Here is a 27,437-nt window from a genome sequence, read left to right as displayed (position 1 = left end):
CACTGCAAGCTCCGCCTCCCAGGTTCACGCCATTCTCCTGCCTCAGCCTCTCCTAGTAGCTGGGACTACAGGCGCCTGCCACCACGCCCGGCTAATTTTTTTTTTTGTATTTTTAGTAGAGACGGGGTTTCACTGTGGTCTCGATCTCCTGACCTCCTGATCCGCCCGCCTCGGCCTCCCAAAGTGCTGGAATTACAAGCGTGAGCCACCGCGCCCGGCCTGCATCCACAGTTTTTAAAGCTTCCCAGGTGAGAGGTGATGGGCTACGATCTCCATAGCTCCCTTCAGCATTTTTTCTTTTGTTTTGTTTTGTTGTTGTTTGGTTTATGTTTTTTTGGTGTTTATTTTTTGAGATGGAGTCTTGCTCTGTCACCAAGACTGGAGTGCAATGGTGCAATCTCAGCTCACTGAAACATCTGCCTCCCAGGTTCAAGCGATTCTCCTGTCTCAGCCTCCTGAGTAGCTGGGATTATAGGCACATGCCACCACACCCAGCTAATTTTTTGTATTTTGTTAGAGACGGGGTTTCATCGAGTTGCCCAGGCTGGTCTTGAACTCCTGAGGTCCGGCAATCCACCCGCCTCAGCCTCCCAAAGTGCTAGGATTACAGGCGTGAGCCACCGCACCCAGCCAGCTCCCTTCAGTTTTTTGATGCTGAGGCCCACCCTGATGCCCCGTCTGTTTGCCCGTCTTTTGTCATTGGAGGGTTAAATGAAATGTGAGCGTCACCCGAACCTCTGGGTTCCTATCTGTGCACCTCCTCCTGTCTTCAGCCTGCCTTTGAGGCAGCAGCCCCACTGGGGACTTTGACCCGCCCCACCCATTCTTCACTGAACCTCCTGCTCCAGCCTCTGCCTCCTCCATTTTGATGTCTAGAATCAGAGGATCCAGGATCATCACCAAGGTCATTTTCCCAGGTATGGAGGGGTCTTTCTGCTTCTTTCTTGTCATGCACAGCTGCTGAGGAAGGGGCTGGGAGAAAAGACAGTGAAATGGGGAGGAGTAGTCCATTCAAACCAAGAAACAAAGTATTTGGTTTTTCTTACCCCTGATATACAAGCTACCAACCTTTTCCAAGAAGGAGGGCCTGGCCCCCTTCTTGGGTCTGGCTGGGTGCCTGCTGTGCCTCTCAGGCCGCCCCTCCGAAGGGCACCATTTTCTTGGGTGAGTACTACTGGCCTGCACCGTCTTCCAGTGGAGACAGCCTGAGAAGGGAGTCTGGAGCCTTGAACTTCAGTACCTTCCTTCACTGGCCTCACCCTGTGCAAATATGCCACACACTGGAGCCTCCTTTTCCCTATCTATAAAATAAAAATGACCCTGCTCTATGTCACTGGGCTGGCAAGAACACCCTGTTGTTGCCTTGCAGACAGATGTGCTGAGGCTGTAGAAAGTGCTTATTTGGTTGGGAGCTTGTGCATAAATGCGAGAGGGGCTGCCCATCTGACGGACTACAGAGGTGACTCATGGCTGAACTGGAACAGGACATCGGGGAGAAGCCAGCAGGTGAGTCTGGGAGTCCTGTTCCCAACATGGTCCTCAAGGAGGATGGGACAGGGGGCTGGGGAAGGCTGGGACATAGGTGATGCTGTGGCCAGCAGTGCCCCGTGGCCTCCCCCACTCTGCCAGTGGGGTAGTGAAGAGTAGAGCAACTAGACCAAAGGTCCTTTCAGAAGGAAGCAAGTGTCTATAGCTACAATAAATAACAATAGCAGCCGGCAATTACTGGTGCTCACAACTGCTAGGAAGTTGTACCTTCTGTGTACTTTCTCATTGACTTCTTACAATCTGGTGAGGTAGGAATGTTAACCCCATTTTCAGATCAGAGAGGTTATGTAACTTGCCCGAGGTGTCAAAGCTACTAAGTGGCAGAGGAATTCAGACCCAAATCTGCCTGAGTGCAAAGGGCATGCTTTGTGACCTCTATGAGACTCTGTCCATTCACAGACCTGACACATTGATCACAGAATAAAATGCTTTCAAACGTACTGGACGGGGCAGGGAAAGTTCTTGGGCTGTGTGTTGGGTGAGTTAGCAGTGAGGCAGGAAGGCCTTGTTTCAGGTTAGGTTCTGGTATCTGTAACAGGTATCGTTATCAGGTCAGGTACTGGCAGGTGGGCTGGGGCCCAGCTGCTACGAGGGCTGCCTGAGAAGGGGCCACAGCCCTAAGCCACCTCCAGGGCCCAGAATTGAAAGGCAAAGAGAAGACTGCAGATCCCCGCTAACCAGGGGAGGGGACATTATTCCTGTCCTGGGAAGGGGCTGAGTTGGGCAGGAGCGTCTCATCTCCTTGGAGGCATCTGGCAGGGTGGCACAAACAGGGCTGACTTCATAAGGCTGTGATGAGTGCAGTTGCCCAGGGCCTTGCATTCAGAAAGGCCCTGGGCTTGGGGTTCAACATTCTGTGGTTGTTAACTTGAAATGTGTCATAATTTTAGCCCTGAACTTGTTTTGTAAGTGGTGTCAGATGGGACAATGGAGCATGTGCCAGGGTTGGGAGTTGGAGCCTCAGCTCATGCGTATGGTCTCCACACCCAGACCAGCCCCACCACTGCTGTAACCCTCTGCCAGAGTCCCTCATTCCGCTGTCACCTTTGCCCAGGCAGAACAAGGATCAGAAGTTGAGGAGTGGCAGGCAGCCCTGGACACTCTCACCCACCCCTATCCAGCTAGTTGGTGCGTTCAAGTGGGGAGGTCACAATACCTTGGGCATCACCCATTTGCCCTGTGTTAGAGCAGCGGCTGTGGGAAGGGGAAATTGGCTTCCTCTTCATTTTCCTTTTGCACTCGGCTTTGCAAATTATGTAGTTGGCCCTGGTCACATCCATGTCGGGCCATTTACCAACCTGAACAAATTACTTCCCCTTTCAGCCTCAATTTTCCTGTCTGAAAATGAAAATAATAATGTGCATACCCCACAGGATTCTTTTGGGGACAGTGAGGCTTTTCTCTTTTCCAGAATGCAAGTCTGATTACGACAGCTCTCTGCTAAAAACCAGAATGGCTTGGTGGTGTTTTAGGACAAAGACCAAAACCTTTCATCTAGACCAATGCTGCCCAATAGAAATGTAATGCAAGCCACATATGTAATTTAAAATTGCTAGTAGCCATGTTTTAAAAAGTAAAAACAGGTGAAACTAATTTTAATAATACACTTAGCCCACTATATACAAATCATTATATCAACATATAAGTATGAAAATTTTTTATTGCCTCCAAAATCCAGGGTATATTTTACCTTATCGTGTATCTCATCTCATGTGACAAGGAGCTACGTAACTGGACTAACTGGTCCCTGCCAGCCTGTGTGACACTCAGTCCCCCCATGCTCTCTGCCCTGCAGCCACGCTGAACTCTCCACAGGGCCCTGTGAAAAGCTCTTCACCTCCTCTGCCCTCTGGATCTAGTTAAGCCTATTCATCCTTCAGATGTCAGCTCAAATAATCAACCTTCGTGGAGGCCTCCCTTGACCCCTAACATGCTTTCAAAGTACTGTGTATTTCACATTCATCATGCCCCCCACAACTGTGATTTCCCATTTATTAATATCTGTCTCTTCTGCTGGCCTGCAAAGTTCAGGAGGACAGAGACATCTTTGAGATTTTTGAACACGATTTCCCCAGGGCTTAGCCCAGTGCCTGGTGCAAAGCAGGCTTTCAACATGTTCAGTGGATATTGTAAGAAAGAAAGAAGTACGCAAAAGGCCTGGCATATGCAAAGCACTCTAAATATTCACTCCTTTCCCTTCCCTCTGGGTGAGAAAATTTCTGCTTATAAAGACACCCTCCTAACTGTATCTCTGCCAGAGAACTGAAGACATAAAGCACTCTGTGCCAAAAATATTTAAGTAAAAACTTGAGCTAAGCACAGAGATTATAAATATTTCTTCCCCAGATTACGCACCATTTAAAAATACTGTCTCAGCTCCTTTTCATGATTTGGGTGGTGATTAAAGAAAATTACTCTTCAAGACTGAAAGTCATTACTGCCCTTTTCCTGACTTGCCTTTTCCCTTGAGAAGGGGAGGATAAGCTGCAGGGCAGGAAGTGGAAGTGGGGCATCCTTGTCCTTTGTCTGGCAGACAGCCAACTGGTGAGGTACTGCTCCTTCTCAACTCTTTCCTGATTCTTTCCCAGGTGAATATAAACAAGAAGGCACAAATCCACACTTGCCAACGGACCCAAGTGATAACAAGAAACCCAATGACACCTGTCTAGGTGAAGACTCAGCCCCTACGTGACCATGTTGCAAAGCCAAACTGACCATCTGCTTTCCATTTGGACTTTTAGTTCATACTGTATTTTCTCAGGACAGTTAAGTTGGAATACAATGCCACTGTCCTAAAAGATGGTAGAATTATCCTATTTCTGGAGGAGTGGGGGTGGTGGGTAGGAATCTCAAGAGCCGATTTGCTCCTCTGCACAATAGCTTCTTTAAGGACACCAGGGCCCCCAGGGCTATACATTTCCCTGAAGCTTTCCAGATAAGCAACAAGGTATGAGCACCTGCTATGTATTGCCCAAGGGTGATGTGTTTAAATATCCATTGCATATTTTAAATCCTTGGCTGTCTTAAAGCCGCAAGATTTGTGTTTTCAGTGGATATAATGGGGGCATACATCTAGAGCTTGCCCGACACTCCAAGAAAAGAAGCCTCAGCTAATGCAAAGTGTGTATGTGCCCATGAAAGCTCCATGTCTACTTAACATTCAGTTTTTAGGATTATTTATGCTGTAATAATATGAAAATCTCTAACGGGTATTTTGTTTCCTTTACAAACTGTATTTGAATTTATGGGTGATTTAGAGCTTGTGCTTAAAGTCAGAATTCAGAACCCCAAAGAAAATGACTTCATTGAAATTGAACTGAAGAGACAAGAACTGAGTTACCAAAACCTACTAAAAGTGAGTTGCTGTGAACTGGGGATTAACTCAGAACAAGTGGAGAAGATCAGAAAGCTACCAAACACACTGCTCAGAAAGGTAAGGGTTAAGAGTTTCTAAATGCAGAATCACAGTGGGTGACATCATGTTCTCTGGAGCCAATCGTTTACACTTTTGCATTTCATGACACCAGAAATCCTGGCTGCAAAATGGCCAAACATGGTAGCTAGGTCATTTTCAATCTGGCACTTTTAAGATTTGCACATCTAATCCATAAACCTTTTAAAAACCTCTAAATGGTCCGATCACGGTGGCTCACGCCAGTACAATCCCAGCACTTTGGGAGGCCGAGGTGGGCAGATCACAAGGTCAAGAGATTGAGACTATCCTGGCCAACATGGTGAAACTCCGTCTCTACTAAAAATACAAAAATTAGCTGGGCATGGCAGTGCGTGCCTGTAATCCCAGCTACTCGGGAGGCTGAGGCAGGAGAATTGCTTGAACCCAGGAGGAGGAGGTTGCAGTGAGCCGAGATAGCACCACTGCACTCCAGCCTGGTGACAGAGCTAGACTGTGTCTCAAAAAAAACAAACCTCTGAATGACAAGTGACTCCCCAATTTAAGGCTTTAGTTCAGTGCTTTTGGCCCTACCAATCTCTGCAAAACTGACTGGTTAACATAAAATGGCATAGTCCTCAGGAAAAAAAACACAAACCCATCCTTGTTTGCTTAGCAAAGTGTGGGTTTGCTAAGTATTTGAAATATTAGCAAACAAAAATTGTTTTGCATTTTTATATATTTCCCAGATTCAAAATATAGATCTTAATTTTTTAATTTTGGAAAGGAAATCTTATTTCTTTAGAAATTTTTCTTTAAAGCTTTCAAAATTCCTTTGGCAATTTTTTTGTTTTTTATTTTTTTGAGAGAGGGTCTCACTCCGTCACCCACAATAGAATGCAATGGTGTGATCATAGCTCACTGCAGCCTCGAAATCCTCGGCTCAAGTGATCCTCCCATCTTAGCCTCCAGAGTAGTTGGGACTACAGGGACACACCACCACGCTCCACTAATTTCTTTTTTTTGAAATGGGTCTGGCTATATTGCCCAGGCTGTCCTCAAACCCCTGGCCTCATCCTCCTAAGTGCTGGGATAACAGGTGGTGAGCTGCTGTTCCTTTGGCAATTCGTACTGGTGTCTTGGCTTATAGTGTATATTCTTTGTAAACTAACATGTCAAGGGATGACCATGCTTTCCAGATACCTTAACAACAAAAATCTGCTGGGTGTGGTGGCTCACGCCTGTAATCCCAGCACTTCGGAAGGCTGAGGTGGGCGGATTGCTTGAGCTCAGGAATTTAAGACCAGCCTGGGCAATATGGTGAAACCCTGTCTCTACAAGAAAATACAAAAATTAGCTGGGTGTAGTAGACTTGGGAGGCTGCAGTGGAAGTGGAACGATTGCTTGAGCCCAGGACGTTGAAGCTGCAGTGAGCTGTGACTGTGCCACTGCACTCCAGGCTAGGTGACAGAGCGAGACCCTGTCTCAAAAAAAAATACAGAACTATCTTATGGGGACCAGGCGCAGTGGCTCACACCTGTAATCCCAGCATTTTGGGAGGCTGAGGTGGGCGGATCACCTGAAGTCAGGAGTTCACGACCAGCCTGGCCAACATGGTGAAACCTGTCTCTATTAAAAATACCAAAATTAGCCGGGCATGATGGCGCATGTCTGAATCCCAGCTACTCGGGAGGCTGAGGTTGCAGTGAGCCAAGTGAGGCAAGAGAATCACTTGAACCCAGGAGGCGGAGGTTGCAGTGAGCCAAGATCGCATCATTGCACTCCAGCCTGGGCGACAAGAGCAAGACTCCATCTCAAAAAAAAAAATACCTTATGGGTTCAGAACCCAAGATGCTGAACAATATTAAGCCTTTCTATTACATTCAAATTTATTAAGCATGATATAATTTCTTTTCCACATTAAGGACAAAGACATTCGAAGACTGCAGGACTTTCAGGAAGTGGAACTCATTTTAATGAAAAATGGAAGCTCCGGATTGACAGAATATATACCATCTCTGACAGAAAGGCCCTGCTATAATAGCAAAGCTGCAAAAATGACTTATTAAATAATCCCAGGAATGGCCGGGCGTGGTGGCTCACGCCTGTAATCCCAGCACTTTAAGAAGCCAAGGTGGGCAGATCACCTGAGGTCAGGAGTTCTAGACCAGCCTGGCCAACATATAGTGAAACCCCATCTCTACTAAAAAAAATACAAAAATTAGCTAGGTGTGGTGGCGCACACCTGTAGTCCCAGCTACATGGGAAGCTGAGGCAGGAGAATCACCTGAACCCAGGAGGCAGAGGTTGCAGTGAGCTGAGATTGTGCCACTGCACTCCAGCCTGGCGACAGAGCAAGACTCTGTCTCTCGAAATAAATAAATAAATAAATAAATAAATAAATAATCAATCCCAGGAATAAAAAACTGAAATCATTATTTCACAAATAATGAAGTCTGGATGCATATACCAGTTTAGCTAACTTCATGTTTGAACTGTGAGAAATTATTATGTTTCCTCATCTCCAATTTCTCTAGGCTGGGAGAAGAGTTAACTTCAGGGTTTTGACAAATAGCTATAAAAAACATCGCAAGGTATGATACTTACACCAAGGGCAGTTTATTTTGTAGTTGTGCCCCAATCCTGATGAGTGTGCTTTATGAGATTCAGTCAGGACAAACGGCCAGAGTCTCTTCAGGTGAACCCACATGGGCAGGGTGAGCTGATGGTGCTGGGAAAGCCAGGACCCACTTGGCAACACAAGTTCTATCAGTGTTCCCCCCCCCACCTTTTTTTTTTTTTTTTTTTTTTTGAGACAGAGTTTCACTCTGTTGCCTAGGCTGGAGTGCAATGGCACGATCTCGGCTCACTGCCGAGTTCAAGCGATTCTCATGCCTCAGCCTCCCAAGTAGCTGGATTTACAGGCGTGCACCACCATGCCCAGCTAATTTTTGTATTTTTAGTAGAGATGGGGTTTCACCATGTTGCGCAGGCTGGTCTTGAACTCCTGACCTAAGGTGATCCACCCACCTCGGCCTCCCAAAGTACTGGGATTACAGGTGTGAGGCCCCCCAACCCTTTTTTTTTTTTTCTCAGAGATGGAGTCTTGCTGTGTTGTCCAGGCTGGAGTGCAGTGGCATGATCTCGGCTCACTGTAACCTCTGCCTCCCGGGTTCAAGCGATTCTCCTGCCTGTCTCCCAAGTAGCTGGGACTACAGACGCCCGCCACCATGCCCGCTAATTTTTTTTGTATTTTTAGTAGAGATGGGTTTTCACTATGTTGGCCAGGCTGGTCTTGGACTCCTGACCTCGTGATCCACCCACCTCGGCCTCCCAAAGTGCTGGGATTACAGGGGTGAGCCACCAGGCCTGGCCTATTTTTTATTTTTTTTTTGAGACAGTCTCGCTGTGTCACCCAGGCTGGAGTGCAGTGGTGTGATTTCAGCTCACTGCAACCTCCGCCTCCCGGGTTCAAGTAATTCTCCTGCCTCAGCCTCCCAAGTAGCTGGGACTACAGTGCCTGCCACTACACTCAACTAATTTTTCTAATTTTTTTTGTATTTTTAGTAGAGACAGGGTTTCACCATGTTGGCCAGGCTGGTCTTGGAACTCTTGACCTCATGATCCGACTGCCTCGGACCCCCAAAGTGCTGGGATTACAAGCGTGAGCCACCGCGCCGGGCCAATTCCACTTTTAAAATGGCCTTAAGTGAAATTAATCACGTACCAAAATGCCATCCTGAGAAGTCCCAGAACTACTTAGGTTAAAATAAAATATGAAATGACCTAGAATTCTTAGTTGTTCATTACCTCTGTGCACTTTCAACTAATAGGGTGAGTAGTAACTCAACAGCACTACCCCTTTCCACTCCCCTTTCAGAAGTCCTGTGTACTAGGCACAGCCCTGAGGGTGCCACTGCTGCCGTGAGGACAGATTCCATAGTGGGGGGAACTGGAGCTGCACCTATTTTGTTCTTGGTGTATCCAAAGGTTATCAGTCACTCCACAGCACATAGGAGCACTCAGGGATGTGTTGGACGAACTCACAGCCAAGCCCTATGTTCATACTGAGGGGATCCAAGTCTCACCTGGAGCATAGTTGAGGGGTAACAGGGCTGCTGTGAACTGACGTAGGGCCTTAGTTATATGAACCTTATGAATCTGCCAATTCAAATTTCAATCACTTTCCTCTTTTTAAAGAACAAACATTTTTGTGTTCACAGTACACCTACTAAAATTAGAACAAGGCCGAAGCAGCAGCCTCTCTGAGGTGACCATCTAACTTGGGCCATGGGAAGGAGTACAGCACAGTAAAGCAGTTTTCTTTCCCAGAATGGCATAAATCTGAGAAAAGCTTCTTTGGAAGCTGTTTAGACAGGAAAACAAAAGCTCCCTGGCTGGCAGACAAGTAGAAATTATGCTAAGATGAAAATAAGGTATCACACAGAAAACATACATTTAGATTTTTCTTAGTTTTTTTTTTTTTTGAGACGGAGTCTTGCTCTTGTTGCCGTTTCTAGCTTTTTAAGAACTACAATTAAGACCTCAATTTGAAGACTGGGCGCGGTGGCTCGTACCTGTAATCCGAGCACTTTGGGAGGCCAGGGTGGGCCTGATCATTAGAGGTCAGGAGTTTTAATATCAGCCTGGACAATATGGTGAAACCGTCTCTACTAAAAATACAAAAAAAATGAGCCAGGTGTGGTGGTGTGCAGCTGTAATCCCAGCTACTTGGGAGGCTGAGGCACGAGAATAGCTTGAACCCAGGAGGCGGAAGATGCAGTGAGCTGAGCTCGTGCCACTGCACTCCAGCCTGGGTGACAAGACAGAGACCCTGTCTCAAAAAAAAGCCTTAAATTGGGCACTCAAGAAACAGCATCTTTAAATTTGTCACTCACTGATGGTTAATTTTATGAAATACACTACAGCTTATATATCTATTAGTAACTACCTACACCAAGACTTTTTCCCACTTTTTAAATTTTATTAAGAAATATCATACATACAAAAGCACATAGACATACAGCTTAAAAAAAATGCCCACAGGGCTTCAGAAATAGACCCTCACCAGTTCCTCTGAAGACCCCTGTGCCCTCATGATTACCTCTCTCCATCAAAATGGCTAACACTAAATTTTGTCTTAATCGTTTCCTTCTATCATGTATTTGACAGCCTGTTTTTGACTTTCATTGAAATGGAACCATAGTGATGTATTCTTCTGTAACTTGCTTTTTTTGATCCTTCTGTTGTTGAGTTTTGTCCATGTTCACATACATAGCTGCAGTTCAGTTTCACTTCTGTGGAATTCCACTGTTGGAATATACCACAGTATTTATCCAACACTGTTGGTGGACACTTGGGGTCTTCCCAGGTTTTTTCTTTTCTTCCTATTACACACAATGCTTAAATCCATCCCCTGGTACGCATGTGTAAGAGTTTCTCTAGGGTATGTATCCGGGAGTGAATGGCTACGAGAGAGGTTATGGCACACCCACTTATGCCAAATTGTTTCCGGTTTCCCAAAGTTGTTGTTCCTAAACATTCTGAAATCTGTTGACAAATGACCTATTTGGGATGGCCGAGGGGAGGAAATAGATCAGCTACAAAACTCTTGAATTCTTAAAATAGTAAATTCAAAATTCTGATACAGCAATGAAAAATACATTTACTTCTCTGCTTTGGTTTACTTGAAATGTACTTTTTAAAACTACAGGTTCAACTTACAAGTGCTGTCTCCTTTATCTCAAAATAAATGTTTCTAAATATTACCAGGTAAAAACAGCAAGACTCAGAACATACGGGTATACCGTCATATATTTTGAAAGATCTATACATATATGTTTACATTTCCTCCCACCTCCCATCTCCCCACAAAGAAAACTACTTGGAAGAATAACTGTTAACAGCAGCAAGCTCCTGCAGAGGAAAAACAGAGAGATAGGAGTAGCAGGAGACACAGATCACTAAACACTTTTTTTTTAACCATGGGCAACATTACAATTATAATACAAAATTCCAAAAGTAGACCTGGGGTTCTTTCACAAACAACTAAAAAATCCCTCAGGAAATCAAACTTGAAAACCAATCCTGAATGAAGTCCCATCTCACATAATTGTACACATAATAACTTCAAGTGTTTTCTGTTTCATGCACATTATCAGATGTTTAAAAACATATTCACATAGCCCATCTGCAATGCATTTTTAAAAAACAGAATGGATGAGGGCTCAGAGAACCTCCGCGATAAAAATTTTCAGTTCTTACAACTCTGAAAACTTTAATCAGAAGGTGGCTGAGCTCAACCAATATGTGGTCCAAGTGTTCTCAGACCTCGGAAATAAGGTTGGTTATCCTCTGTGACACTAACTGTATTTAAGGAACCAGAATGCCTAAGGAGACGGGGTAAAAATATCTGAGCTGAGCAATATGACTAGGTTATTATAAGCTCAAGATCAAGAAAACAAGAAGGATGTTTCAACCCAAACTGAAAAATGAATGTGTTTGAAGGGAAAAAAAAAAACAAACAAAACAAAACGTGTTTTAACAAAAAGGAGCATGATATATATTATCTCCACATTCCAGAAGAGAGGATGTCTTGAGCAGCAGACTGGTCGATCCTCTTGAAAGGCTCAATGAAAATTAAACTATTGGACCAGTGCTAATATAGTTTGATGACCAACAAAAGTTTACCCAATTTGTTTTATACTAATGAACTGTTATTTAAGAGATCTTTGTCTTTTAGAGATACATGCTGAATTATTTACAGATTAAGTGGTGTGTCTGAGACTTGCTCGAAAATAATAGAAGACAGTGGATACAAATACAATCACTCATGAAGTATAAGAGTGGTCATGAGTCTTGTTGGTGATGAGTTAACAGAGATTAATTATATTGTTCCTCTTTTGTGTATGTCTTTAAATTTCCAAAATACAGTTTTTTTTTTAAGACCAACTGATTGCAGATTCCAAACTTCCAAAGCAATCTGATTAAAACTGGTTTGCTCCCCTTAAAGACTTTCCAAAGAGAAAATACATATTCACCAACTAATAACTTTTTGGTCTGCATGGCAGAAATGTTTGTTTCTTCTAGTGAACTGGTCTCAATACTGGATTCTTGTGAGCTGGTTAGCAAGAATCAGTTCCTCTTCAGTCACAACAATTTTGGGTGTAAAATTCAACTTCTAGGTCTCTCTCCGTAACTAAAGCCAGGCCTTAGTCATAGATGCCCTGGGGAGGCAGGTCCTCCTCCCACTGCCCCCAAATCCCAGGTAACTTCAATAGTTATAATAGATCTAAGTGTCCACAGAGGAAGCCTTTTCATATGAACTCATTTATTATACTTCATTTAAGTTAGACGTTGATTCTAGATGAGGCAGAGCAGAACAAATCTGTTATTTTAGTAACTTCCTAGATTTTTTAATACTTAGGGACAGAATATGGTTTAAAAACTATCACTTTAAGTCCTTTGCTGCTACAACCACACTCTTGTCAAACTACACAAAGCAGTGCCTGGGAGCTATCTTTGTGTTTGTTAGATTTTACTTCCCATTTTACCTTAATCTTCATGTGAATCATCTCTTACAAATTCAGAGATAACCCATTCATCTATTGCTGAATCTCCAGGATCAGCTAAGGAGCCAGGAGGGCTGTCTCCACAGCATTTTTTCATACAGAGCCTCTAAAGTGGGGGCTTCATTATTTTTCAAAATTTGGTGGAAGAGATTTTAGTAAATTCTTTAACAATTCATTATGCCTATTAGAATGAACATAGTGGCTTAACAGTTAGGCACTGGACCATGAGGCAGAGACCTAGCAACTCCATAAACATGAAGCCACAGGACCCTCCCTGGGTAAGTCATTTAACACACTGTTTCTTTACCTATAAACTGACAGCAGTATTTGAAAGTTATAAACCACAAGGAATTGCTATGATATATATGTATGTGTGTATATACGTAGCTGGAGAGAATATTTTTATACAGTTGAAGAAGCTGGCGATAGAAACATGCTGCCAGTTTTCCTAGATGTGACACAAAAATAATCACTTAAGAGAGGGGGGAAAAACCCTTGCCATATATACTACACACCCTATACACAAGTACATTTATAAACTGACACAGCCGGGTTAGAAGAAATCTTGATACAGGACTTAACAAAAACTAGCTCTTGAATGCTTTTCTACATCATTTCATAGCTAGCTAGCTAGAGTGCTTGTCAGAAGGATACTTGGAATTTTCTACTAAATGAATCTCTCAGGGATGTAAAAATATATTCTAGTTCACTGTACATCTCTGTTATTAAAAGCAAAATTCAAATTTATTCATAACCACCTAAAATTGAAGCACCATTATTTAAAACATTAGAAAGTCTATAAAAATTAGTCTTAAACAGAACAGATTAGATAAAACTGTACACCAACACCTCTAGTAATAGTGTAACTCTTGTATTTAAAACAGGGGACTAGTTCAGAGTCAATGACTTTATTAGAAAAAGATTAATACTAAAACTTTTCAATGACAGAGACAATCAACTTTGTAACAGAAAGTCAGAGATACTTTATTTTTACTTCTAAATCCAAAGGCTAAGTAGAGCAGAGTTGTAAAAATGAAATCCCACTTAGTCTGATTCACATGAATACTAACGTTTAATCCTGTTTTCAAAGTCCAAGAATGAAAACTTGCAATTAAACACTGAGCAAGCCACATGTTTAAGTAGTATTTCTTAAAAAGTCTTAAAGAAAAAAGTATGATACAGGACCTAAGTTTTCAGTGGCATATATACTATTAACACATGTTCTGAAATCTAGTAGGTCACATCAGTCCTGAATTAACTTTTAATAATAATAATAATAATAAAAAAACTAACTGAGCTTTATACTTTTTCTATGCCACTATAGCTTTCTTTCACCTCATTTTTTAAATGTCGATCTTCACTTTATGCCGTTCTCAGTATTCTTCCAAAAATCTTCGAACAGTAGTCCTACAACGCAAAATTTGGGGAAAAATGATAATTAGACAACATGTAAAAGGCCAATTTTTATGAGAAAGTGTTGGCCCAGTCACTAACTGCTAATTAACATGTGTATATGGAATGCTTGTATTCTTTTTAATTATCAAGGCATCAGTGTGGTTCTTAAAGCCATGTGCCTGTGTATGCTTGCCTACGTGTGAATGACACACACAGACATAACCTTATATTGCTTTCCCAAAAGGGGAATGCCACCAACAAATCAACTAATTGGTACTTCCTTTCATTAGGAATATTTTGTCCCACGCCACTAGCCCACAGAATGAAGTTTACAGGTTTTAAGAACACTTACAGTACCTAACTTTTAACAGTTCTTTAAAAGCCCAAATTGATTCTATACAGTGCATCAGTTCTTTGATTTCACAAATTGAAGGTGTCTGTCCTTGCTATTCACACTGCTGCTTTAAATGTATCAGCCAGTGAGTAACTCCCTACATACCTATGGCTGACTGCAAATTCTCCTACACAGTAGGAAATATTAAGCACATACCTCTTATAGACTTGAGAATTGCATTGAGTGTAACAAGGCGAATAATATGAAGTGTTTATTGTATTTAAAATTCTTTAAAGATATCTAATTCTGGCCACCACTGCAGCCCTACATACAGTTGAAAAAAAATTCCATTCTGTTAACATTTGTTTGATAAGTTTTCACGCAATACACAAAAAACCCCTCTGCACTTCTTGTAAAGAACAAAAAAGATACACAACAGTTAAGCGTAAAGATCACAGGCAATAGCATTCAAACATGGATGTGGGTAGAGAAAGGAGTACCTGGCATGAGTACCTGCTTAGTTTGACTGAATCCTTGATTTTTAATTTGGCTTTTCATGGGCCGCTCACAACACCAACGCTGTGTGAGGTATGGTAGTCAGCTGCAATAATTCATAAACCCTACACTTCCATCAATCCAATGCTACTGGCTCTCGAGTTACAGAACAAACTGCATTAGAATGCAAGGCAATAAAGCAAAAAACTAGAAACATCCTTGACAAAGAAATACTAGCAGTTTAATTAAAACAAAGTAGTCCAACATGTGCCTCCGAAATATTTAAGTTTTTAAAGCATATGTCTCTGCCAATGTACCAACACAAGATGGACTTAATACCAAAAAGAAAAAAAAACAGTTCAACCTTTTTATTAAAAAAAAAAAAAAAAGAAATGACATCAAAATCCCTAAAAAAAGGATAATTAACTTTTCAATGGCGACTATATTACAAATGTGGACGATAATTTCCAAAGAGGCACACTAATGGGGGCACGAGTCTGCTACAAAATAGCTGAGACAAAACAATGTACCTCAAAATGTTTTGCAGGACTACACTGTCTTTTCCTTCAGAAGAGGCTTTTGTATGTCTTCTTACTCGGCTTAGTTCCATCTTCATCTGTGCATACTTACGCTGCACTGTCAAACAGTAACAAAAAGCCCTAATCAAAGTGAGAAACAATACACTTACCTCTGTCGGATCTGAGGTCTTATCAGATCAGTTTTAATTGGACTGAGTGTCACCTTCAGATTTAATGTCTTCACTGGTCCCATTGACCTCATTCTTAGTATCACTTTCCTTCGATTCAGTGTTTGTGTCTTCACTCTGCTTTTCTCGACTACCGGACTTCACACTACTTTTTTTATCATCAGATCCCCTCTTTTCTGCCATAAAAGAAGACATTGACCATGGATTTTAAAGTAAAATACAATAAAGACATGATTTTGAAAAAAAGTGAAACAACTGAGAGATGAGAGACAATCATTTCCCACAGACTGCAAGCAATGGTTTGGTGAATTTACCAAAGGGATAAAATCTGTAATATATGAGAGAGAAGGCAGGAAAGGGAATTCAAGGAAGCAAAAGGTAAAACAGTGGGTAAATTCTCTCAATTGGTGAGAAGATATTAAGCACATTGCAGAATATAATATTTAAGTAAATTTCACTGTGGGTAAAAACCACCAAAAAGCACTGGGAAAGGTATAAAAGACAGCATACAAAACTATGTTCACATGAGGTTCAATTATTGTTAGAAGGGTAAAAATGGTGACCCCAAAAGGTGAAAAAAAGTTGAATGTTTATAACAGGCATGTTTTAAAAAATACAACTACATATGTTTAAATGCAAAAAATTATATATATATACTTGAATATCCAAGAAGGATAAGCCTAATGAAAGAAAATGATCTTAAATCCCAATCTGAGCAACTGAACTTTTGTGCTTTGCTAAGAAAAGTAATATATATGCCATCTGAGATTGTTTTTCCAAAAAGAGAAATTAAAATTCAACTCAGCTGCAAATTAAGAATGAAAAAGGTAAACAACTTTTTCCTCTACTATTCTTTGGATGGGTAGACCTCAGACTAGAGGTAAAAGTAGTACACCAGAGCAAGCATAGTCTAGCCTTTTCGGTTCCAAGTATTCCCCCAACAAAAAATTTCTACAGAAAATGTTAAAAAGCCAACTAGGAACTTTCTGGAAAAATTACTTTTCCCCTTACTAAGAATAGCTGGTCTGGCAGAGTAGTTAATAAGACAAAAAGACATTTTAAGAGAAACAGAACCCTCTACATAGTTTCTGCACAGTTATGAAGACATAACACCAAATATCTAGGAGAGAGACAGTAATGAAAACAAAATATGGTATGGGAGGGGCACCCACTCAGAGAACTGAAGATCTTATGTAAAAGAGCATATTTAGTCCATAACACTTGCAAAATACACAAAGCAATGTCCAAGTAGTTAAGCGCAAGACTTGCTTCATGTCTGTCTGTCCACTTGTGAGAACTGTGCCAGGACAGTGGGCTCTAACTGACCTTGTGGGAAAGTCCTCCCTTTGTGCCTTATGGGCTTCTCCGGTGCACAGGTAGCTTCAATGAGGAAGAGTCGTCTTGTTGTCCCGTAGAGGACTAGTAGTCAGTCCAATAATCTTATCTTCTGCCCTATGTAAATATGGTAGATCTTAATAGTCCTAAGGACATCCACAATTTGTGGTGGATTTTAGGGCTATGGATGAAAAAAGGAAACTCTCTTGACAAAGAGAGCACCTTACATTGGTTGCTGACAGCTTTGTGTGAGAAACCACTTTTCATTTGTGGAGTGAGATAAACTGCTTCTATCATAGCACCTGGAGTAATAAACTTGCTCTTTCTCATTTGCCATTAATAAATGCCCACTGTGGCTCACACCTGGTCCCAAAGTCCAGATCTTCAGTCATTTATAAGAGTGCCTGGATGGCTACATGGTAGTTTCTTTTCTGTATTTTTTTTTTTTTTTACATTTTTTTAATTCACTCATCTGCACACTGATTTTTAATTATTTTTACATAGCATTTTCAAAATGCCAATAAATTATATCACTTCTAAAAGAGATTCCAATGTTTACCTCTGTCATAGCATACCCAATCATGGGAGACAAACCTGATACAGTTTTCTTGGTATCTTCTCTCTTTGCACCAAGTCTCACACATGGAAAATCCCTGTCTGTTGCTAATCTAAACATAACTCAGCTTATTCTGCTTAAAGAAAAGTTTTACTAGGGGCCAGGCATGGTGGCTTACACCTATAACTCCAGCACTTTAGGAGACTGAGGCAGGAGGATTGCTTGAACCCAGGAGATCGAGATCACGATCACACTGGACAACATGGCAAAACCCCATCTCTACCAAAAAAAAAAAAAAAAAAAATAGCCAAGTATGGTAGTATGCACCTACAGTCCCAGCCACCCAGGAGGCTGAGGTGAGAGGATCACCTGGGCCGGGGAGGTAGAGGCTGCAGTGAGCCGGGATCGTGCCACTGCACTCAGCCTGGGTGACACTGAGACCCTGTCTGAAAAAAAAAAAACAATAAAAAGTTTTACTAAATTTCATGTCATCATCATTACAATTTTAGGATTAAAGGTAAGCAACTCTGGACATCTTTTTGCTCTATCCAGAAATTACACAAATATGCCTGTTTTTAGTCAGGCCAGTGTCATTTACTACTCAACTCTGACTTCACGTAGTTATGAAGGCTAGCTAGCTTTTATCCCTACGAACCAACCCAACAATTTTAAGTGGCACAAATGATAACACAGAATAGAGCAACTAAAGCTAACAATAGGAAATGTAAAACCAAAAACTTTCTCAAAACAAATATTATTAATTTGACCTGATAGTCATACCTGGCTCTTAAGAGTTGACTTCTCATCCCAAAAATACATTACACAGAAAGTCTTGCAAAAAGATTGGGTAAAACATTCTTAAATCTAATGTTAAGTCCATTAACCCTTTGTAGCAACTGCCTTTTGATTCACAGAAGCAAGTTCTCAACTTCAATGGCAAACACTAGCACATCTGGCAGTAAGACAAAAGTTTTCAACACTTTCTCACATTACAGTAAAAGCCAATATATGTTAAATATTTCAGAAAAAGAATGTGTGCTTATTTTAATAAAAGCAGAGACCAAAAAATATGTCCATGGTTTGTGCTGCTAGTTCTAGCTGAGTCTAGAGGAAAAACGAAAACAAAAAACCAGGACAGTTCTATTAAAGGATATAATAACACATAAAAGACTAGTATAATAAACCTTAATAGCAGCACATATATTATGCTGGTGATTAAACACGGAGACAGGTAGAATGAAATGAAACAAGAAGAGCTGAGAAAATCAGAAATAGGACCCTTCTCTCATTCCTAAAACCATGCAAAGCACAACAGCTCATTCAATACAAAATAAAAGATATTTTATATCTTTTATTTAAAAAATACAAAATAGAAGAACACAAAACTCAGACAGGAGACCCTGATGGTTAACAGAATTATCTTCCAATAAAGGCTAAGTTAGATGAGAATATTCTTGTGAAAACATACCACACAAAACTAAAAAGTCCATTAATAGTGCCAACAGCACAGTAAATCAGCTACTGGGATGCCACAAAAAAAAAAAAAAAAAGAAAAAGAAAAAGAAAAAAAGTAGAGGGGAAAGAGCATGTTGATCCCATTGAAAACATGGGTAAGACACATGTAAGCAATTCAACTTGTAGGGACTTAGATGTTAATTACTAACTTAAATGAATGCTACAAATGAAGACTAATGCAACAATGTACACTCACTTTGTAAGACATATTATGAAACACTGCAGTGTGTAAAAAAAAAAAAAAAAGTAGCCAATAACCAAGGTAATATGATAAATCCTACGCCTAATAACCCTGAAAGGTAATGTAATAATTAAAAGAATCTACATGAAAAACCTTCAGGTTATCAACTGAAAGATGTTGTTTAACATCTAAGAAAACACGAGATAAACTGTCATTTTCACAAATCTAAGTAAGAGAGGGGGAAAGAATGCCTGTCTCCTACTGAACAGTGTTCCTCAAAGTGAAAAGGAGTATGTATGAAATGGATCTTTGCCTGTGTCTGGAGAAAAGTGAGTGGGGCGATTAGGGTGTGAAAACAGTTTCTTAATGAACTGAATTCTCATACAAACTAACCTTTCTCCTTGGATTTTCTATCTTGTTCTCTGTCCCGACTTTTGCTCCTGTGCTTATATGACTTTCGGTCCCGGCTTTTTGATCTTCTTCGATCCCGACTTCGAGATCTATGTTTTCTTTCCGATCGATCATGGCTTCTGCTTCTTCGTCGATCTCTACTTCTTAATAATTTAAAACCAAAAGGCAACTTCAGCCAGTATTACGATAAGGCCTTGAAGTAGATGCTATTAATTAACAAGACTAAGTAAAACTTACCCTCTAAAACATATTTACATTAGAAATCTTAAGAACTAAAAATTATGGAAAATCTTTCTAAATTCATCTCCAATAGTGCTAAGATGGTTATTGTTGTGCTCTTTAAGACTCTTCTTCAATTTGTAATTATAATTAAAACAGTATGGCTGATTTCATATTTTATTTCTCGGAATCAGTACGACAAGCACTTAAGAGACCATCAGGTACTCTAACTTTGTAAAAAGATTGTGTGAAATTTCCTAGACAGGTGGGAAATGGCACAGAAGTTGCCCTGAAGATGGAACTATTTTATTCACTGATTCCGCTCTCACAACCCATCCTATCACTTAAAGATGCTTAAGAGCTTCCCAAGTACCATTCCAAGGAATAATACTAGTAAATTATTATTGTTATTGCACACTCATTATGAGCTGGACATCAGTCTTAGGCGTTTTATATATACCTGCTTCGCCTTCTTTCTCTACTTCGTGACCTTTTGTGGTCCCGAGACCTGCTGCATCTTCTGTCTGATGTTCGGCTCGAGTGTCTACTTCGTGAACGACTTCTCTTTCTTCTTTCTCTGTCACGAGCCCTTTCTTTTTCTCTTTCTTCCTCTTCCCTTCGTCTTTTCCTTTCTCTTTCTTCCCTTTCTCTCTCCCGTTCTTTTTCTCTTTCTTCTCTTTCTTGCTTCTCCTTTTTTAGACGCTCATCACGATCAGGTTCTTCGGTTCTTTTCCTTAACTTTTCCTAGAAAAATCAAGTTGGATTCTTATGCAAATGTAACTTTAAAGCATTGTTAAACAATGGTCAACTAATGTGAAGTTACCTGTAGACCAACTTATGGAAATGATGCCCTTAAGGGATATGTAGACATTCCAACACCATGTATATACACAAGGTATCATTATTTGTCTAAATCCTCAGGAATATTCTTCCCAAATTTCTGACACTCAAGAGTTAAGAAAATCAAGTGCTTTCATAGTTCGATAAACAGCAAAATTTCACAGAACTCACAATGCTTCAAAAATAATTACACATAGGAAAATATCAATGAGAGGGTCATATCTCTATTTAAGCCATATTAAAATAGTTATTTTTATCTATAGCTAGTGATAGCTAAAAGCTGTAGCTATAGCTAAAATAGATTTTTTTTAATAGCTAAAATGTATCTTTAGAAGAAACTTAGGCTGGCCAAGCGCAGTGGGCTCAGCACTTTGGGAAGCTGACGAGGACGGATCACCTGAGGCAGGAGTTCAAGACCAGCCTGGCCAACAGGAAAAAACCCCGTCTCTATTAAAAAAATACAAAAATCAGCCGGGCCTGGTAGTGTGTGCCTGTAATCCCAGCTACTTGGGAAGCTGAGGCACGAGAATTGCTTGAACCCCAGAGGTGGAGGTTGAGGTGAGCCGAGATCACGCCACTGTACTCCAGCCTGGGTGACAAAGCAAGACTGTCTCAAAAACAAAACAAACAAAAAAAAATTAGCCAGGCATGGTGGCACATGCCTGTACTCCCAGCTACTCAGGAGGCTGAGGCATGAGAATTGCTTAAACCTGGGAGGTGGAGGTGGCAGTGAGCTGAGATCGCGTCACTGCACTCCAGGTGACAGAGCAAGAATCTGCCTCAAAACAAACAAACAAACAAACAAACTTACTTTTAATTCTTCTACAGTAGCTTTGATTTTGGCATAGCCCATGTGTTGTTTTCCCATCAAATGGTCATCCACCCGGGACTGGGCGTCTCCTACTATTAAAAAGGCTCCACACACTTCACACACTTCCATTTGTTTTTCTTGTGCAGCAAAGCTTTCAATTGTCTAAAATGATAAATCAGTTACTGTAAGAACATCTGAGGAAGAGAAACAAATCCCAGGAAAGTATTCAACATTTAGAAAAGATTTCTAATGTGTGTAAATTGCTCTTTTCCATTTCCCCAAATCAGTAATATTGGGCTACAAGTGGTCAACTTTTAGGGAGGGATGTTTAAGGTAACAGCAACTAACTTACTGAATCATCCAGAAAAAAATGTTGAGACCCACTGTTCAATGTTCAACACCCACATTACCTTTCAAAATTTAAATCACCTTTCAGAAAGCCACCTATTTTAATATGAATTCATTCCTTGCTTAGGTTCAAGGGATCTGATGTCCATATACAAAACTAATTAAGGGACTAAGCACACTGACTATAATCTGAACATATCCTATTCAATATGGAGGAACCAATGACCATCATATTCTGCAATCAACAGTATCTGAAACACGTATATTCTATTCTCCACTTAAAAGAGTTACATATTTTAAGGGTGTATTAATTTTTAACAAAGATGTTAGTAAGTACTGAGTAATTTACTACAACAAAAATGAAAATAAAACCAGGCTCATACGAAAATTTATGGTTTAAGGCAGTGATTGGCAAGCCAGAGAGGCCTTTTTCTAACATTTTATTGGGATACAACCACACCCGTTTGTTTCTTGTACTACCTAAAGTTGCTTGCATACTGCACACAGGCAGTGCTTAGTAGTTGCCACAGATCTTGTGGCCTACAAATTGTGCTGTCTCTAAGTTTAGAACATCAGTTTTCAAAGGTTCTCAAATAAAAATGAGTTCCTACTAACTAACTGCTAACGGACAGGTGAGATAATGTGAAATAAGGTTTACTCACCGAGGTTGTGGACCTTAGTAGTTCTCTCTCTTCTTTTAATTGCTCAACTAATTTCATCATCCCCTGGGCTTCTTCTACTTTTCCTTCAGACCCTAATTCTTCAATCTTAGAAGAGTGGGGGGAAAAAACAGTTAAGATTTCTTTCAAACCCAACTATTGTCTTTTTTCCCCTTGGTTCATTAGGGGTTGTTTTCCATCTTTTTTGTTTAGTTTTATTTACAAAAGCCTCTTTGGGTTTAATTTATCCTAGTTTTTTTTATACTTCAATAAAGTACAACTGATGTGTTAAGAAAAATGCACTTTCGGCCGGACGTGGTGGCTCATGCCTGTAATCCAAGCACTTTGGGAGGCCAAGGTGGGCAGATCACCTGAGGTCACGAGTTCAAGACCAGCCTGGCCAACATGTTGAAACTCCATCTCTACTAAAAATACAAAAAAAAAAAAAAAAATTAGCCAAGCATGGTGGCGGGCACCTGTAATCCCAGCTACTGGGGAGACTGAGGCAGGAGAACTGCTTGAACCCAGGAGGTGGAGGTTGCGGTGAGCCAAGATCGTGCCACTGCACTCCAGCCTGGATGATGACGTGAGACTTTTTTTTTTAAAAAAAAAAAAAAAAAAAAAAAAGGAGAGGCAGCATCTCACTATGTTTGCCCAGGCTGGTTTTGAACTGCTGAGCTCAAGCAATCCTCCCAAAGTGCTGGGATTACAGGTGTGAGCCACCCACTCTTTTCAGTACCTCCTCCAGCCTGAATTCCAAACACAATCCCTAGGCAACCACAGATCTGCTTTCTGTCACTACAGGTAAATATGCATTTTCTAAAATTTTATAGAGTCTATATTCCTTTTTTGTCTGGCTTCTCTCACTCAGCCTAATTATTTTAAGATCCATCCATATTGTCTTATGTAGCTAATTCCTTTTTATTACTGATAGGCATTCCACCATATAGATACATCATGATTTAATTATCCACTCACCTGCTGATGGGTATTTTAATTGATTCCAGTCTGGGTTTTTATTTTTTTGTGCCATTATGAATATAGCACTCACGAACACTGGAGTGTAAATCTTTGTGTAGACATATGTTTTCATTTCTCTTGGATAAATATTTGGGAGTAGAATGGCTCATGGTACATTTTTAACTTTTTAAGCAACAAACTCCAGGGCCAGGCACAGTGGCTTACACCTGTAATCTCAACACTTTGGGAGGCCAAGGTGGGTGGATTACTTGAGGTCAGGAATTTGAGACCAGCTTGGCCAGCACAGTGAAACCCCATTTCTATTAAAAATACAACAATCAGCCAGGGATGGTGGCGCACACCTGTAATCCTAGCTACTTGGGAGGCTGAGGCAGGAGAATCATTTGAACCTGGAAGGCAGAGGTTGCAGTGAGCTGAGATCGTGCCACTGCACTCCAGCATGGGTGACAAAGCAAGACTGTCTTAAAAGAACAGTAACAACAACAACAAAACAGACTCCAATACGATCTGCAGGAATATGAAAGAAAAAAATGAGACTATTTTTTTCCGAAGTGGTTGTGCAATATTATACCCCAGTTCCAGTTGGCTCACATCCTTGCCAATAGCTGGTATGATCAGTTTCATTTTAGCTATTCTAATAGGTGTCAAATAGGTATCTGATTGTAGTTTTAATCGGTATTTCCCTAACAACTAATAGTGTTGAGCATCTTTTCATATTTGCTATCCTTTCAGATACATATAAAGGTACATGTACACACACACACACAAGACAAGGTCTCACTCTGTTGCCCAAGCTGGAGTGCAGTGGCACAGACACGTCTGCAGCCTCACCCTTGCAGGCTTAAGCAATTCTCCTAACTCAGCCTCCTGTGTAGCTGGGACCACAGGTACACGCCATCACCCTGCCTAATTTTTGTAGAGACCGGGTCTCGCTTTGTTGCCCAGACTGGTCTCAAATTCTTGGGCTGAAAAGCAATCCTCCAGCCTCGGCCTCCCAAAGTGCTGGGATTATACACATGAGTTACCATGCTTGGCCCATCCTTATATTTTTGCCGGTTACATGCCTGTTTCAAATTATTTCCTGACATTAATGCACACAATTCTCACCTGTTGCAGAAGTACATCAATTTTGTCTGTTAGAACCTGAATTTTTTCTTCATTTTTGCCTGTTGGGCCAGCGGCCTGTTGAAGACAATAAAACATATTACCAACAAGTTGAAAACAAAGATAAACATGCAAACTTGCACATACCATACATAATATTTCTATTTAATAATTAAAATGCTTAATTGAAAGGATAGTAATTCAATTATCTTCAACTTCTGTTGGTCAATCACATGTTGTCAGTTACTACTATTTAAGAGAAAAATCTTGGCCTCAAGAAAAAAGAAAGAAAAATCTTATGGTTAGCAAAATCAATGTTATGTTTGCTAATAAAGACTGGAAAAAAAAATGAATGCCTTGTAAGTTTCATATCATTTTAAAAGAACAAAGTAATGAACAGAAGACAAGTTTCAAAAATATTAGGGAGGTCTCTGAATCTCCAGAAAACTAGGACCCTTTACAAAGACTGAATTGATTTCACTTACCCCAGAAGACTGCTGGTTTTGAGATAATGCCAAACGAGCATGGCCGCGTCTGATCCTACGTTCTACTTCTGCAAGTAAGCTCTGTAAGTATCGCAAAAAATCTCTCTCATAGCCAACTTTCATGAAACGAGAGCTCTTCTCATACCTGGTAACATGAAAATAAACAAGTACTCATTTCCAAATCTTCAGCCATTACAACTCAAATGTTCTATCTTAACTAGCCTCAACGACTACTGCATTTAGGCTGCAGGGTAAACCAGGTGTATTTGAAGTGACTTTCTGATTGCCCCTCATCATAGAGCTTTACACAGGGGTTTAACCTCTAGCTTTACCACTGTACTGGATCTATGACCCTGGACCTAGGACAAGTCTCATGAATAAAATCGGGGCTGGGCGTGGTGGCTCATGCCTGTAATCCCAGCACTTTGGGAGGCCGAGGTGGGTAGATCACTTGAGGTCAGCAGTTTGAGACCAGCCTGGCCAACATGGTGAAACCCTGTGTCTACTAAAAATACAAAATACTAGCCAGGCATGGTGGTGGGCGCCTGTAATCCCAGCTACTCAGGAGTTTGAGGCAGGAGAATCCCTTGAACCTGGGAGGCGGAGGTTGCAGTAAGCTAAGATCATACCACTGCACTCCAGCCTGGGCGACACAGTGAGACTCATTTTTAAAAAAAAAAGCAAATGAGCTATAGAAAAAAAAGTTTGACATACAGGGTAAACTCATGTGGTAGCTATCAGTATCATTAGTGAAGCTACAGAACTTTCTTACTATCCCCAGCGAGTGACTGGACTTCTCTCAGACACTCATTTTACATTTAATTCCAATTATTCCTCAACCCTTGTCTCTCTTAAACCAACTAATAACTGGGGGGGAAATGACAAGCAAAATAACTTACTGTTTTCGTAGATTTTCATCATGAATTTTTTCACATGGACCTGGGGGAAAAATATAATTGTATAAATTATCTGTGATTATTAGCAACCTTTTCTTGCCAAAAAAAAGTTATTTTTCTTTTTAAAAAGAAAAAGGATTCACTTTATCACTGAGTAGTTTGTAGCCATCTAAATTGATCCTACTGAATCATGAAGCATCATAACCAAATAGGGTATAAAATTGATATGCTCAGTCTTCAAAGTCAATATAATGGATAGCAACCATATATGGTTAAAAGAGAAGGGAGGGAGGGAAAAAGGGAGGGAAGGTGAAAGGAAATTGTTCCTTACTGCCATCACTAAAGAAAACTGATGGGGGCAGACCACTGTACTGAACCATTGCTGACTTTATTATTTTCAAATCTGTATATAAAGTCAAATAGCACTAGACTAGTGCCTAACTCCTACTTCTTCCCACCTCTAAAAAGCAATTATCTTAACTCTTCTCCATTTCTTCTCGAATTTACCTCCACCTTTTAAAATTCTATGCTTATTTTGCTATTTATCAATCCTAGACATCAAAATTTTTGGATAAATAAACACTTAGTGTTCATATTATGCAAGTACTATTCACTGTCAGGCCAAACAAAGGTGCATTATGAGACACTTCTGATGTTTTTTGTTGTTGTTTTGTTTTGTTTTGAGATAGAGTCTTGCTCTGTCGCCCAGGCCGGAGTGCACCGGCGAAATTTTGGCTCACCGCAACTTCCGCCTACCAGGTTCAAGGGATTCTCCTGCCTCAACCTCCCAAGTAGCTAGGATTACAGGCACCCACCACCATGCCTGGGTAATTTTTTTTTATTTTTAGTAGAGACAGGATTTCACCCTGTTGGCCAAGCTGTTCTTGAACTCCTAACCTCGAGTGATCTGCCCTCCTTTGCCTCCAAAAGTGCTGGGATTACAGGTGTGAGCCTAGTTTTTTCTCTATATTTTCAAATTCTTCTCAAACACTTCAACTCAGCTATAGAAACTATCTCAATACTAATTTCACATATGACTCAAAATATATCAGATCATCAGTTTTATTTTCTTCCATGGGCCTTCTGCCTTACTTCAATCTGGGATACTTATTTTCTAAGCTCACTAGAGAATTATTGTCCTGATGAATTCCTTTTCTGCTCTGTAGTAGATGAGAATTACTGGATCTCTTGTTTTTTCTTTCCTCTTTCTTAGTTTATGGACATGTTTTGGTGGAGTTTCCTGAAAAAAGGTCCATGGGAGATAAATCTGTTGAGACCCTGTATATCTGAAAATGTCTTTTTTCCCCTCATATTGTTGATGTTTGACTATATAGCTAAGCTTGGCAGACACATTTTCACTCAGCACCCTGACGATGTTTCTCCAATGTCTTCAACTTCCCCCGTTGTTACTGACCAGTCTTAGGCCATTCTGATTCATAATTCTGTGACCTACACCCACCCCCACCACCCCCATGTTCTAAAATTTCACAGGGGTATGCCTAGGTATGGATCTTTTTCATTCACTGTCCTGATCACTTGTAGGGCCTGCTCAACCTAAAGATGAATGTCCTTTAGTACCGCAAATTTTTTATCTTAAGCAATTCCCTCTGCTTTTATTCTGTCCACAACTATTAAGCTGGTAGTACAGTTCTTGTT

At 40.7% G+C, this 27,437-nt stretch overlaps 2 protein-coding genes across 12 annotated transcripts in view; one reads left to right on the top strand and one right to left on the bottom strand.

The window, feature by feature from the left end:
• The first annotated feature begins 861 nt into the window (after positions 1 to 861).
• On the top strand, positions 862 to 7,365 carry ANKRD40CL (ANKRD40 C-terminal like). 2 transcript variants are annotated; one of them, XM_055258503.2, is made up of 5 exons: positions 862 to 917; positions 1,370 to 1,506; positions 4,137 to 4,217; positions 4,821 to 4,981; positions 6,865 to 7,365. In XM_055258503.2, exons 2-5 carry the CDS (start codon positions 1,467 to 1,469, stop codon positions 7,006 to 7,008), a joined length of 426 nt encoding a protein of 141 aa, XP_055114478.1. In that variant the 5' UTR covers positions 862 to 917; positions 1,370 to 1,466; the 3' UTR covers positions 7,009 to 7,365. The 2 variants fall into 2 exon arrangements, with proteins under 2 accessions (XP_055114478.1, XP_063485850.1); XM_063629780.1 differs by lacking the exons at positions 862 to 917; positions 4,137 to 4,217 and having other exon boundaries at positions 1,467 to 1,506; positions 6,865 to 7,011.
• Positions 7,366 to 13,402: 6,037 nt separating this feature from the next.
• Positions 13,403 to 27,437, bottom strand: part of LUC7L3 (LUC7 like 3 pre-mRNA splicing factor) — a 33,486-nt gene continuing 19,451 nt past the window's right edge. For 3 of the 10 annotated variants that reach the window (XM_055258492.2, XM_055258500.2, XM_055258499.2), the window contains 9 exons: positions 25,785 to 25,824; positions 24,886 to 25,030; positions 24,404 to 24,478; positions 22,319 to 22,423; positions 21,309 to 21,470; positions 20,118 to 20,401; positions 19,421 to 19,581; positions 15,476 to 15,616; positions 13,470 to 15,370 (listed from right to left, as the gene is read on the bottom strand). In XM_055258492.2, coding sequence (XP_055114467.1) covers positions 15,180 to 15,370; positions 15,476 to 15,616; positions 19,421 to 19,581; positions 20,118 to 20,401; positions 21,309 to 21,470; positions 22,319 to 22,423; positions 24,404 to 24,478; positions 24,886 to 25,030; positions 25,785 to 25,824 — 1,304 coding nt within the window. In that variant the 3' untranslated portion in view covers positions 13,470 to 15,179. Of the gene's footprint in view, positions 15,394 to 15,475; positions 15,617 to 16,766; positions 16,893 to 19,420; positions 19,582 to 20,117; positions 20,402 to 21,308; positions 21,471 to 22,318; positions 22,424 to 24,403; positions 24,479 to 24,885; positions 25,031 to 25,784; positions 25,825 to 27,437 lie in introns of those variants that run through there. The other 7 variants (XM_063629903.1, XM_055258493.2, XM_063629905.1 and 4 more) reach the window with 7 other exon arrangements.

The sequence above is a fragment of the Symphalangus syndactylus genome, chromosome 20, assembly GCF_028878055.3.
Source record: "Symphalangus syndactylus isolate Jambi chromosome 20, NHGRI_mSymSyn1-v2.1_pri, whole genome shotgun sequence".
Classification (NCBI taxonomy): Eukaryota; Metazoa; Chordata; class Mammalia; order Primates; family Hylobatidae; genus Symphalangus; species Symphalangus syndactylus.
Note: the sequence above shows the minus strand (reverse complement) of the source record. Positions and strands in the feature narration are given on the sequence as shown.